The 14,004-nt window shown below is 35.2% G+C and overlaps 1 protein-coding gene across 2 annotated transcripts in view; it reads right to left on the bottom strand.

Annotated features, from left to right (window-relative positions):
* Positions 1-6,595: 6,595 nt before the first annotated feature.
* The window catches only part of LOC110840052 (oxytocin receptor A), a 186,246-nt gene continuing 178,837 nt past the window's right edge, over positions 6,596-14,004 (bottom strand). For both annotated transcript variants that reach the window (XM_087348339.1, XM_087348341.1), the window contains one exon: positions 6,596-7,452. In XM_087348339.1, coding sequence (XP_087204465.1) covers positions 6,710-7,452 — 743 coding nt within the window. In that variant the 3' untranslated portion in view covers positions 6,596-6,709. The remainder of the gene's footprint in view (positions 7,453-14,004) is intronic.

Below are 14,004 nucleotides of genomic sequence, written 5' to 3'. Positions count from 1 at the left end.
ATACTTTGTGGAAATAATATTAATATTGTAGTATTCATTTAGCCTTACCTTATTATGTTCCTTTCTGAAGCAATTTCTAAGTGAATTTATTTTTTGAACATTTCTTTGTTGGCGGTAGGATCTTTGGTTTTAAATAAAACCACCAATTCTTCCGTTGCTAAGCTTATTTTAGCTTTATCATGATAGTCTTCATTACTTATCTGCCACAAACATGGCAACTCTCTATATTTCTCAATCACCTCAATAACAAACTCACGACCCGACATTATACAAGCTTGGACTTCACTGGACGAAGGCTCGTGGCAGACTGGCATGAGAATGGACCACGTTTCCGCCACTCACGAACCGATTTGGAGTGGCTCGATCGCCGATTCCCTCATTCACGATACGATGGCGCGATGGAGCGATCGTGAATGGCGGCCTTTAAGTTCTTCGGAGTCTGATTACGGATTGTGCAGTTCTAGAAGCCGACATGTCCGTCGTCTCAGTATTTCAACCGTATCCGATGTCTTCAATCGAGTTAATCTACTTGTTCTTCGTTTGGTCTGCTTGAAAGAGGCTGCTTACTCGTGAGATCACATAACATACTAACCTAATCTACCCTAAGCTCACTCAGTCCAACCAAAAATAACGGTGTTCACGAATATATCCTAAAAGCAACTGAACATTGAGCAAGTTCATCTGCAGAAGCACATCATTAACCCTACGTATTCCAACGATATACGAGTCAGTAACTTAACGTATCACAAACCAACCTTGTAAACTATACCGAAATTTTACCAAACTAGCATAACGAAATTTACAACCCTCCTATTATAATCATATTATATTATATTAATATAAGAAAATGCAACAAACTCTTTCCATTTGCGGATGATAATTGTGCATAGTCGCCTGCACTGGATACTGGGAACGACCCGTTCTTCAAGTGCCTGAGCACTGCGGGTCCCAACTTTTCGTTGGCTCGATCTACAGACATTCGGTAGGACTCCTTGGATGAGGGATCGGTCAGTCGCAAGGCTTCTACCTGTACACAGGACAGCACAACACAGAAAAACATCCATGGCTTGAGTGGGATTCGAACCCACGGTCCCAGCGACGAAGTGGAACATGGCCCACGCCTCAGACCGCGCGGCCACTGCAGACCCCAACATAACCACAGTCAAGCAATTTCAGATCTCAGCAGGTGATGGTCGTCTGTGCACGTGTAAGAGTAACCTATCGCAACCTAACCTAACTCAAATTTATCCAACATAACATTTAAACGAATATTTTTTATTGGCAGTTGATAATTTCGTGTTGTATTCCGTACGTGATCATCACTAACCCAGACTTACCTAAAATAAGTTAAAATAACCGAATCTAAACAACATAACCAAATTCTACAAAACTTTCCCATTGGCTGGCGATAATTATGCATTGTCTTCTGCGCATTCGTGTCAATAATCTAACCTAACCTATCCTAACCTAACCTAACCTAGCCTAGCCTAACCTAACCTAACCTAACCTAACCTAACCTATCCTAACCTAACCTAACCTAACCTAACCTAACCTAACCTAACATAACCTAACCTAACCTAACGTAACCTAACCTAACCTAACCTAACCTAACCTAACCTAACGTAACCTAACCTAACCTAACGTAACCTAACCTAACCTAACCTAACCTAGCCTAGCCTAACCTAACCTAACCTAACCTAACCTAACCTATCCTAACCTAACCTAACCTAACCTAACGTAACCTAACCTAACCTAACGTAACCTAACCTAACCTAACCTAACCTAACCTAACCTAACCTAACGTAACCTAACCTAACCTAACCTAACGTAACCTAACCTAACCTAACCTAACCTAACCTAACCTAATCTAACCAAACCTAACCTAACCTAACCTAACCTAACCTAACCTAATCTAATCTAATCTAATCTAATCTAACCTAACCTAACCTAACGTAACCTAACCTAACCTAACCTAACCTAGCCTAGCCTAACCTAACCTAACCTAACCTAACCTAACCTATCCTAACCTAACCTAACCTAACCTAACGTAACCTAACCTAACCTAACGTAACCTAACCTAACCTAACCTAACCTAACCTAACCTAACGTAACCTAACCTAACCTAACCTAACGTAACCTAACCTAACCTAACCTAACCTAACCTAACCTAACCTAATCTAACCAAACCTAACCTAACCTAACCTAACCTAACCTAACCTAATCTAATCTAATCTAATCTAATCTAACCTAACCTAACCTAACGTAACCTAACCTAACCTAACCTAACCTAGCCTAGCCTAACCTAACCTAACCTAACCTAACCTAACCTATCCTAACCTAACCTAACCTAACCTAACGTAACCTAACCTAACCTAACGTAACCTAACATAACCTAACCTAACCTAACCTAACCTAACCTAACGTAACCTAACCTAACCTAACCTAACGTAACCTAACCTAACCTAACCTAACCTAGCCTTTCTATTGTTTCAGAAAACCAATTTGTTATTTCCCTCGCTAATCCACGCCGTCTTCTGAGCATTAATTAAATATGGTCTTTGACGAAACGCGTATACGACGATTTAAAAAATAATAAGAAAATACAAAGACAAGAAATTTTTGACAAAAAGAGGGGATTCAGGGAGTAAAATCAACGTAGAAAGAAATTAATACTGAAAACGATGCCAAGAAATGTTTGGATTTTTGAAAACACTGCTCATTTCAGCTGCTTTTTAAGGTATAGAATATAAAATGTGTGAACTTATTAAGAATTGTACAAACTCAAATAGAGCGTGACATTATTTAGGAAATTATTTGTTTTTTTTGTTCTAAAATAAATAATCAAATGCACGCATCTTTTGCCTGTTTATATGACAAAGTGTCTCGTGTTGAGTTATTTCGATGGAGAATATTATCAGGCACGCTAAATATGAAACAAGATGTCACAGAAATATTGTGATAGACACGTCTTGCTCGTAAACTACTACATTGAAGCAGCTCCTTTCTTGCGTATTTACAGGATTTGTTTCGATCGCGAAATAGTAAACTATAAGTTACTATTATTAAATTAATATTTTCGTCAATTGAATAAATTCTTTTTTGGATATTATCCATCGTCTAGTAAGATAGGGATTAGCTCTATCTAGTGGGCCCAACTGAGTAGGAACCTGAAGACGGAGATAGAGTCCCATCTCCGAAACGTCGTTTTTACGTTTTATATTTACTAGACGATGGATAATATCCAAAATTTTTTTTATTCAATTGACTCTTCACCATCGTCAAGAAGTTTTAGATTTGATATAATATTTTCGTAATATTTCTTATTATACAGGATATTTTTAAATTATATGCCAATACGTCAGGGAATCATTAGTACATCCATATAAGTCAATAATTTCCAATAGGTTCAGATATGCTTCTCTAAAAGGTAACAGAGGATGAAATTAAAGAGTGTAATGTTACATTCATCTCTAAAATGCCCTCCATGGGCATGAACACATTCATCAGCACAATGTCGAAACGAGGATTGGACGCGTTTAGAACCCCTAGTGTGTTAAAAATTTCACTTCGTGCATCCTGTATGCTGTCTGACGTCAACTAAGTTGATTAAAGCAGAACTTTTCTTGGAAGCCAACAAAGTAAAGTTTATCGGACAGAGGTAGATGAACTTAGTGGCCATGACACAGGATCCTCGTAACAACGACTGATAAACCGTCCTTTAAAGTGTAAACACTTTTGTTTCTAAGCAAGATTTTATATTCTTAGCAGTTGAGGTGAATATCTACGGAGAAATATTACTTAACTCCTACCAGAAATTTTTGCTTATAAGATACATTGACCAATAATCGTTTGGAGAAGCATTTTCAAGCCTATTTTCACTGGAACTTTCTAACTTACACGGACGCCATAAATCTCCCTTATCATTTGTCGAACGTAATGCAGAATCATTATGTTAACTTTTACTTTATAACAGTGTACTTACAACACATTTCTGAGTCACGAGATTTTTTTTCAATACAGTAGAGATCATAATTGTATTCGATTAATCTACATTTTAAAAAATATAACATATGTTATTTGTACACCTACTATAAATTCTTAACATACAATTGATAAATAATTACATACACATTAATCAGATTTACAAATTAGAGGCCTCAAATTACATAACACTGATAACACTGTAGACAAGAACGACTTCAGTATATCATTTTTAACTTTTCTACTAAACAGTTTTCTCCCCGAAACAATAAATCTGTTATATAAAACCAATGACAAAAATATGGTTTTCGTAGCCTTTACGTGACCTGTTACGAATATAACTAAACTATGCGGCCAGATGTACAAATTCATGAAATTGAAGCACATTAAATATATATTACTTTTGTTATCACATTTTTAATAATTTATAAAAACCTCGTGGCCGAGTTAAATCTATGATTAGAATTTTGGTGGCTACAATAAAGTATTATGACATTTTAACTTCTCGCCAGCAAGCAAAAGTGACCTCATATTTTATAAAAAGATTATAGTCATCGGATATTAATAATATTAAACGTACATATTAAAATTTAAATTTTAATTTTAAAGGGATACAACCATGTACAAGTAAGCTATAATAAATACGCGTAAGGCCGGCCAGACTGGAAAAGAGGGGGGGGGGACGGGAAACACGTGCATTAGCACAAGGCGGTGAAAATTAGTTTAAAAAGGTTTTGTCACTCTCAACATATTTAAATTTTTTTTTTTTTTTTTTCCAAACGCATCGTATTGGAAGCTGGATTAGTTTCTTGCATCATTTACAAAATGAGGGGAGGATAGGCACGGGCAATTTTGAATGAGAATGGCTCTAGGTTGCTCAAAGAGGGCCAACTTAACAATCTATTGGTTTTGTATTTGTAGATGTCAAAACGATGTATTTGGAAATAAACCAAGAAAATTGATAGTTTCCAGAATAATAGTCAAATTTACTCTAACACATCATTTTTAGAAACATTTAGATTTGTATAACAGTAACTGAAGTGTGTGGTGGAGGGCGTTATCAAAGGACTTTAGAAAGGATTCGACCGGCCCTGCTTACAATAAATACACAATTACGATCGTAACATTGCATGTACTGCACATGAGTTACCACGGTAACACTTAACTAAGTTAGTTGTGTGACTTATAACAAAGGAATTACACTGTATTATGAGCGACTGTTGTGGAATTCTTCAGTTTAAACTTCCAAAAATTATTTTTAACACAGTAGTTTTTGTTCTTCTGAATTTTGAGTTCATGTGAACTCGTAAGGGTATCCTGAAGAAATAGACAGCATGTCCCCCACCCCCAAAGTATTGGTATCTTTCTACAAGTCCACACGATGTGACAGCTCTCAAAAAAAAAAATTATCAGCATCTTTACCGAAGTGAAAGATTTATCTCACAAAATTTCACATCTTTTCTTTGTATTAAAGCATTATCCTTTGAGCTTTTACTTCGTTGACATTGAATATTGAATTAGTATGTTGTAATTGTCTGATAGGATTTAATTTTTTCAAAGTAATTGATGTACGAGAAATTATAAACAAGAAAGATTAGAAATTTGTGGGATAATTAATATGGCTGATAAACCATTTACAGAGAGAAAAGAATTTCAATAATAACGAAGATAAAATTCTAGACTAATAAATAATATCATTTACAAACAATGACACGGTAACATGAAGCGGGACATTTTGTACTATCTGCATTTAATTTTTTATATCAACAGTGAATCGATAAGAAAACACCACTCAGAGTAATTAAAATTGTAAAATTAATACTGCGTAATAGGCAGTGATTCTCTAAGACTTATTTCTTATAGTATAATAGAAGTTCTTCAGATTATTTAAACATTCTATATCAGTGGGAAAATATCATTCTAAATCTATAATAAAATCTTATTTTGGCAAAGGATTAACAATTACATGGTGGAATAATAATGAGTGCTCGTGAAATTGTTTCTTATCCTTAATGAGAAATTTAAAAAAAACAAATTTTCGAATATGGAATATGCGGTAGTATTTTGTTATAGAAGACAGAAATCTTCAAACTCACCGCTGTCAAAACCTCAAATCCTGCAATATTTTGTTATATGTTATCTCTCTGTACACACAGACTTTCACATTGGACAAATATGAAAAGTGTCTTGTCTGATGTCAGTTGACGAATCACATTCTTATTTTAATGAGACGCACTTTGCTGTTATCTGCACGCAACTCAAACACGATTGGTTAAGATAAAACTGGTACTGGATAGTCGCAATTTCATTTTAATTGTACAGCACCACACAGAATTACGCGGATCATAAAATAATTTCCTCTGCCTACTGAATAAGTAATCCTGGGGTCTCGGGTTCGATTCCCGGCGGTGCCCGAATTTATAACTTGTGTTGGGCAAGGCCGTGGTCTAGGCAACACGGAGTTTTCCTCCGTGGCATCCCAACAATTACTCCATTCACACACAGAAGAAGGCAATGGCAAACCACTTCTGGATCATCTGCCAAGAACGTATATGAACAGGTCCCAGTCCGAGAAAAGGATGGAAGGATCCTGTTCATATGGACCTGTCGTCAGACAGAACACTACAAATAAAATAAACTGAATAAGTTTTGGTTGTCGTCAGCACAGAATTTATAGAAACGTTGTAACGGAGAAATTTATTTCCTGAGGTACATAGTTTGCTCTTTGTCAGAACTGAACTTGCATCCGACGTCCAACTTCCGGTTCGTTGTGGAGCAGAGCCATAACCTGATTTGTAACACCAACTTTCGCAGGATCACCAATTTTTATTATTCTGCTTCCAGACAATGAATTTCCCTCCTTCTTAGGTGTAAGCGAATAAGAGTAATATTTCCTTTCGTTGGCAACACTTTCAAAACCAGGCTGAATATTGCTGGCTTCAACATTAGACTTCTTCCTAATAGCACCTGCTCTATTGAGCCCTCTGTAAGGCCCTGCAGTGTCATACCTAAAAGTGTTCTTGTGTACGTCACTGTCTTCAGATTCAGCTCGACAACAAGTTGATGCAGCCACAGAAAGTGCCGAGTTCCTGACAAACAGGGAGTTGGCAAGTTGAGATATACGACGTTGTCCCGATGAACGCCTTTCCCTTATAGTATCAACCGAACAGCGACTCCCTGAAGATGGCACCCCACGACAGGAATTATCTTCAATAAACGTCGTCTTTGTTACAACGACTGAATTGCCATGTTTGCTGAAACTCTTTCTCTTGTAAACTCCGGTGTCTCCGGGCGTTCCGGTGGATGAACCACTGCCTCCGGACGCGCCGCGGTAGCTCGATGTCTCACGTCCTCTGCAGGTCAGTTGTTGTTTGAGAAGGCGTACCAGTTCTCTGTTGAAAGCCAGGTAAATCCAAGGGTTCACACAACTGTTGAGGCTTGACAGGAGAGTCAGAATTGTGAACGTGGCCCCTGTGAACAAGTTACCAATCGCCTGAATTACTGTGTCCATATTATATAAGAAGAAATTTAAATAGTATTAAAAATATATTAAAATTGGCCGTCAATCACAATATAAGATAATTAAAAGATTAAAATATCATTTTACGTTCCGTATCGAGTACTCGATTTACATGTGGAACATTTTACGACATGTTTCGGCTATAAATAACCATCATCAGGTGTTCTGTTATAAACTCTCCAACTGAATTACTGACTTTTACTGATTTTTAAGATATTAATTTTAATATATTTTTAATACTATTTAAATAAATCACAATATGACGCACATACAATATCTTAAGAAGAAATTTGTTGGTTAGACCGCGGCACAACGTTTGTGCCATGTGTGATCACCTCGTCGGTTGCATCTAGCCGATGATAAAAATTAAATATGACTCAGTTTTGTTAAAGATTACTTTCGTGTAGGAAAAAAAGACAATTTTTACAAAACATCGTCTTGTGTCTAACCTGAAGTGTAACCGCATTAGGAAAAGTGAAATTTGAGAACAAGAAACAGTTCAATGAATTTGAAGCTCGACTTGGACAATTGCTTCGTAAGTCTCTTAAAAAGCCTTACATGTTCCGAAATGTAAATCGATCAATCGATATGGAACATGAATTAAATATTTTATTATCTTAATTATAAGAAATTTTAAATATTGTGATCAGACGGATTCAAATAAATAATTGTTATAATATTCACAATATGACGCAATTACACTATATTCTGGTAGAAGTTTACCGACGTTTCGGAGGTCCTTGTTGCCTCCATCTATAGGGCTATGAGAGATCACCCTTATGATAGAGGCACCATAGACCTCTGAAATGTCGTTAAACGTCTACACTGCGCAACAACTCAGAAGACTGCCATCTTCAGGATTGTTACTATTTTCACAAGAACCAGTCCTCGGTCAGTAAGATGAGGCAGATGATTCCAATTCCCTCCCACTCGTTTAAGATCCAATGTATTGTTTTCGCGCCATTACATAAGAAATTAAGATTTTATGACCAAATTCTGTGCAAATATCTCACATGTGTGTTACATATTAGGTTCCATCTATTTCTAGTTGATTTCGTGATCATAATATGTGTTGAAGAGTGCAAATTATGAAGTACATTAACGAACAAAACTTTCTCAAGCTAAGTGTTGCCTTTTAAGTTAAGTTAAATTGATTGTACGAACATGACAGGGTGTGAACATATCAAGTGATTATTCAAATAAATAAAGAGAAGTTGTTCACCGGGCAATGTACTTAGACACACACATCTCCGGGAACTGGATTAGTAGTTTAGATAAATATTTGTTTAAATCTTATCAGTCTAATCACAATAAAATTCCTATTAAATATTAAAATATTACCATAATTAACATTTAAATATTTAAAATATATTAAATGATGTTCTCTATCGAAATGTTCGATTTACATTAGATCATTTACTTTTTTCACGACATGTTTCAGTTCTATAAGAACCATCTTCAGGTGTATAAAATTATATAAACTTAAATATAATTTCTTAAATGCAACTTTTAGTCAGATGTTTATCAGATTTCAAATGATGTTTTCTTAGAAATTGTAATTAATTAGAATTTCTAAGAAATTATATTTAAGTTTATATAATTTTATACACCTGAAGATAGTTTTTTTAGAACCGAAACATGTCGTGTAAAAAAGTGATGATCTAATGTAAATCGAACATTTCGATAGAGAACATCATTTAATATATTTTAAATATTTAAATGTTAATTATGGTAATATTTTAATATTTTTAATAGGTATTTTATTGTAATTAGACTGACAAGATTTAAACAAATATATATTTATCACAATATGACGCAACTTTATCATCTCATAGTTTAGATAAAGTTTATCTCTGTCTGTAGAAATTTTACCCATTTAATTGAGAATAATCTTTTTTCTCTACAAATGAGCTCACAAAGGGTAAAGATGGAAATATTACCTCATTTGTTACTGGCTACCCAGTTACTGAGAATAAATAAAATAAGTTAATTTAAAAACACCTGAACTGTTAGCTACTTCTTCAACACAATGAGAATCAAATTCTACAGCGTCGTAAAATTCTCGCAAGCACAGAAGACTCTCTTGTAATATAAAATACGGTTTTATGAAAATATCGATGTCCTTGTCTTTTAGATGTTGTGATAAAACCTATGGTAAGCGATCCACTGCCGGTCTGTAAATTTTATTTCGGGTTTTATGTATTTAAAAAAACTGATGAACACTTAGTAAATTTTATCGCATATTTTTATGGCTACATTTCTCTTTGTATGATGACATTACCGAACAAATGTTGAAAAATAAAGACCTCGAAGTTCCAGACTGAAGGCAGTTTTCCCCAGATACGAAGACACGACCCATTTTATAAAGTGCAGACTCTTGAAGTATTAAATGTTCAGTATCTTGACGCGTTAGTCTTAATTAGATCTGAGGACAAAATTATTTTGTGCCTAAAGTATTGTTCAATTTGAAGCCAATCAGGGACTGTCCTTGGAGAGTTTTGTAGTTCGTGAACTATTATTTCTGAACAATGAAGGCGCGTAGTCTCAATACATTTATAATTAACTGTTGAATTTCTACTTTTACAAGTAAATTTCGAATCTGGTACCTAATATCACAAAGGAAAAGTCTCTAATGAACGTCTAGAAAAAAAATGTTATGGGTCTTCACTTCATCAACGTCAGACGAGAGGAAAACTGCAAATGCTCAAACCAGTCTTCGAAACTCAAGGATACAAGTTCTCAGAAATTGGAATCAAACCTGGAAATCCCCAAATTTTTAACGAGAACTGTTAACTCAACCACGAACATTCATTTTATGAGCATCTGATAGATTTTCTGTTGCCGTCCATCTACCCGAATATATTGTCTTGATGAACGGATATTAATGAAATTTAGTATCTCAATTTATCATCAAGTTACGTGTTGGTTTCAAGTAAACACAACTGGAAATTAATACGAAGATATAAATATATGTTGGTTAAGCAAAACGTAGCTCCGTTTATTCGTAGACGAGCTTCGTGTCGAGACAAGGATGAAGACTTAACTTCGGAACAAGGGCATGATAACGCTCTAATGTCAGGGCTACGACACAGCTTATGGGTCGGTGAGAGATGAGCATGGAGCAGTGGTGGAATGAAGATTAGACGGGGGTGACCGAAGAAATAGGGGAGAAGGCTATTTTAGTGCCACTTTGTCCAAGTCACCCTGGATGGAAACCGTGTTTATACAGTACGAATTTGGCACTAAGCAGCCTGAGCTACGGCGAGACCATTTTGGTTATAGTCAATTTTCAACTGAATACTGAACATAAAGAAATTAAATAAATACAAGAAGAAGGAAACAAGGAAAGAAAGAGGGATAAATGAGAAGAATCTATATGATTTGACTTTTAAAATCTGCTACTTTCGTGTAAAAAATAAGCTATAACATTTATGACATCCATTAAGCTCTTAAGTTTTGTTACAGGTTTTATTAAAAATAAAGGGAATTTGATTGAATTACGCACCTATGTAATGTAATATATATAGTAAATATCAGTAAAAGGAATGTTTTAAATATATACGTAAATAATTTTGTTTAAATTTCAGTTTTGATTCAAAATGCTACTTTCAAAACGCCCGGAGATTAAAAAAAAGTGTGTTAAAAAGCAACCATTTCGCTTTGAACAACAAAAGGCTTCAAAATAGCCCCCAGCACCGACGCTCACAGACTGAATTATTGTTCGCACGAATAAGCTTTGATCTCGAACAAGATCGAGGTGGCCTTAGGGACTCCCACACAAGAGTTACATGCACTGAAAAGAGACTTTACTGAATTCCTCATCGAATATAATGTATGGAGCGTAGCAGACCTGGTTATTGTGAAGCAAAGAGTCACTCAGCTGACCAAGAAGTTTCTTGCGTCTCTTAGAATCCGAATGTTCACTACTGTGCTCAAATATTTAACAACGTTTGTTGAAACTAGTATAATAATAACATAAAAGGTCATGTTGGAGCTCAGTATTTACAGTGAAAAAAAAATTGAAGAGAATTTTTAACCACTAGAAGGCATACGGTAGCAACTATGTGAGAAACCACAGGCCTATAATATACAAGGAACTTAATAATTGAAGCAGGAATAACAATATTAAGTTGAAATACAAAATTTTTGCTTTTAATCACAGGTTTACGAGAGGGATCAGAGTTACCAAATTGATATTTAACCTGTGGGCTATAGAAATGTAATAAGATATTAAATCAGAAGATAACAATTTTCACTTCACACTGTGATCTAACATTTATATATATATATTTATATATTATTATATAATTTATATATACATTTATATATATTTATATATTATTATATAATTTATATATACATTTATATATATATTTATATACAACGAAGATGATTTACAGCCAAATATAAGTAAAGGAAATAAAATGTTGCAGAGATACAAGGCAAAAACATACACGATAAAAATAAATGTTATTACAACATTTGTATGTGGAAATAAATGAACAGAAATGATACGAAATGGAGACATAACATAATGAAAAATAAATGTGTAAAGGAGAATGTAGGTTACAGAAGTAAAGTGATAAAGTTCACTGATAAAGTTTAACAAAATTCTAACTTTCCGGATGTCGACATGAAGTGCCATAATATAGGAAGGTTTATTTTTTATGGAGTGACACTTGACTCCTGCCGTGAAAACTTTATAGTGCTTGGCGGTGAGTCATGCAGTTCCAGCCGCCAGCCGGGAAATTAAATTTGCGTTCAACTTTATGAGTGGTCGCACTGCGAATTAAATGAAAACACAAGTGTAAACTCCGCTCAAAGTATGAAGAAGGATGTGTTATAACGAATTAAATAAAATGTCTACATTTGAAAGGGGGACTTAGATACTGATAACGGAAACAGGGAAGATGTAAAAGTAGCCAGTATGAGATTTCTGAGAGATGAAGTTAGAAGTGAAGACAGTCCCTCACAGGTATGAGAAGACAATGTTAAATATTGTTATTGCAAACAGCTAAAAGCTATACTTTTTAAGCGTCCGGGTAAACGAGACTTGTGTACGCCTGGCTTACTGCGTGTCCTTAGTTTGAAACTAAAGCTTATAGAAAGTTAATAAGAACTGAACTTAATAATGAACACACAAATAAATGAACAGATTTATCTATTGAACTCTGCAGAGACTAATATCACCTTAGAATTAATATTACGAACTGCATCGGACCAAAAACCTTTAGATTGAGATCTTCTATTCATAATTTTTTGTTCTGTTATTATTATATTCACAGACCAAAGGTTTTCCATTACCGTTCTGGAAAATATGTAGAAATTACGACAGCGCGTACATGAAAACAGGAGCTTGAATTTTTTAATGAAAGGATACATTGAATGGAGAGCCATTAGAGGGGCAAATATTACGTTTAAGTTCTTCGAAACAGAATTCTCATGCTTTGTGACATTGAATACTTCTATCGTGCAATTCCAGGAGAACAGTTGAATAGAATTGTACATACTGACTGACAGTCATTGGCATTACGATGAGCGAGAGGTGAGTTTGTACCTTTTATCACCGAAGCGTTCTCTAAAATAGCTTTTCATTCTAATTTGTCTTCTTAAAGGATTTCAAGTTTCCTTGGCGATCACAATTGAGGAAAAGTAACATGAACACGTTAGGGCTCTGATAGTGTCCAAAACCGATTTGGAAGTCATATCAATAAATTGTAAAGATAAACGATTCAAATATTTATTTGTCGAACGAAGTCCTGGAGAATTGATGGAACTGTCGTGGAACATCGAGTCTGAATTTTAATGATAGTAGGCATACGAAAAATTCCCTGCTCTGTTAACCATCGAAATCAGTAATAATTATCTTTATGAGATTATTAACAAAAAAAACACATGTCAACGTCTATCCAGTTTGGGGGGATTGTGTGTGAAGAAAATAGTAGCTAAGAACAATGTTAGAACGCTGGCCTTGTAATCCTGGGGTCTCGGGTTCGAATTTATAACTTGTGTTGGGCAAGGCCGTGGTCTAGGCAACACGGAGTTTTCCTCCGTGGCATCCCAACAATTACTCCATTTACACGCAGAAGAAGGCAATGGCAAACCACTTCTGGATCATCTGCCAAGAACGTATATGAACAGGTCCCAGTCCGAGAAAAGGATGGAAGGATCCTGTTCATATGGACCTGTTCTCAGACAGAACACTAAATAAATAAAAAAATAACACGCATTTATATCCCTGGCACTGGATGAATTGTTACATACACATGTGAGTATCGCATGGGGAGACCGCATCCTAATGGCTAAAGCTGGAGAATCAAAGGGTAAATTGTCGATTATCGAGTTCTGATGAAACTCAGAATCTTTTAGAAATACAATGCGTTTTCTGATAAAATTGAATAGAACCGTCACTTTCTGGCTCTCGACAAGAACAGCTAAAAAAGAAAAGTTGATATTTTTTGTTTTATAGGGCGAAGAAAACTTTGTAGCGCTTGGCGGTGAGC

This window comes from Zootermopsis nevadensis, unplaced genomic scaffold (assembly GCF_977971745.1).
Source record: "Zootermopsis nevadensis isolate Lab colony 2312 unplaced genomic scaffold, Znev_1.0 Znev_ptg000013l, whole genome shotgun sequence".
NCBI lineage: Eukaryota > Metazoa > Arthropoda > Insecta > Blattodea > Termopsidae > Zootermopsis > Zootermopsis nevadensis.
The sequence above is the reverse complement of the archived record's forward strand: the minus strand, read 5'-3'. Positions and strand labels throughout refer to the sequence as shown.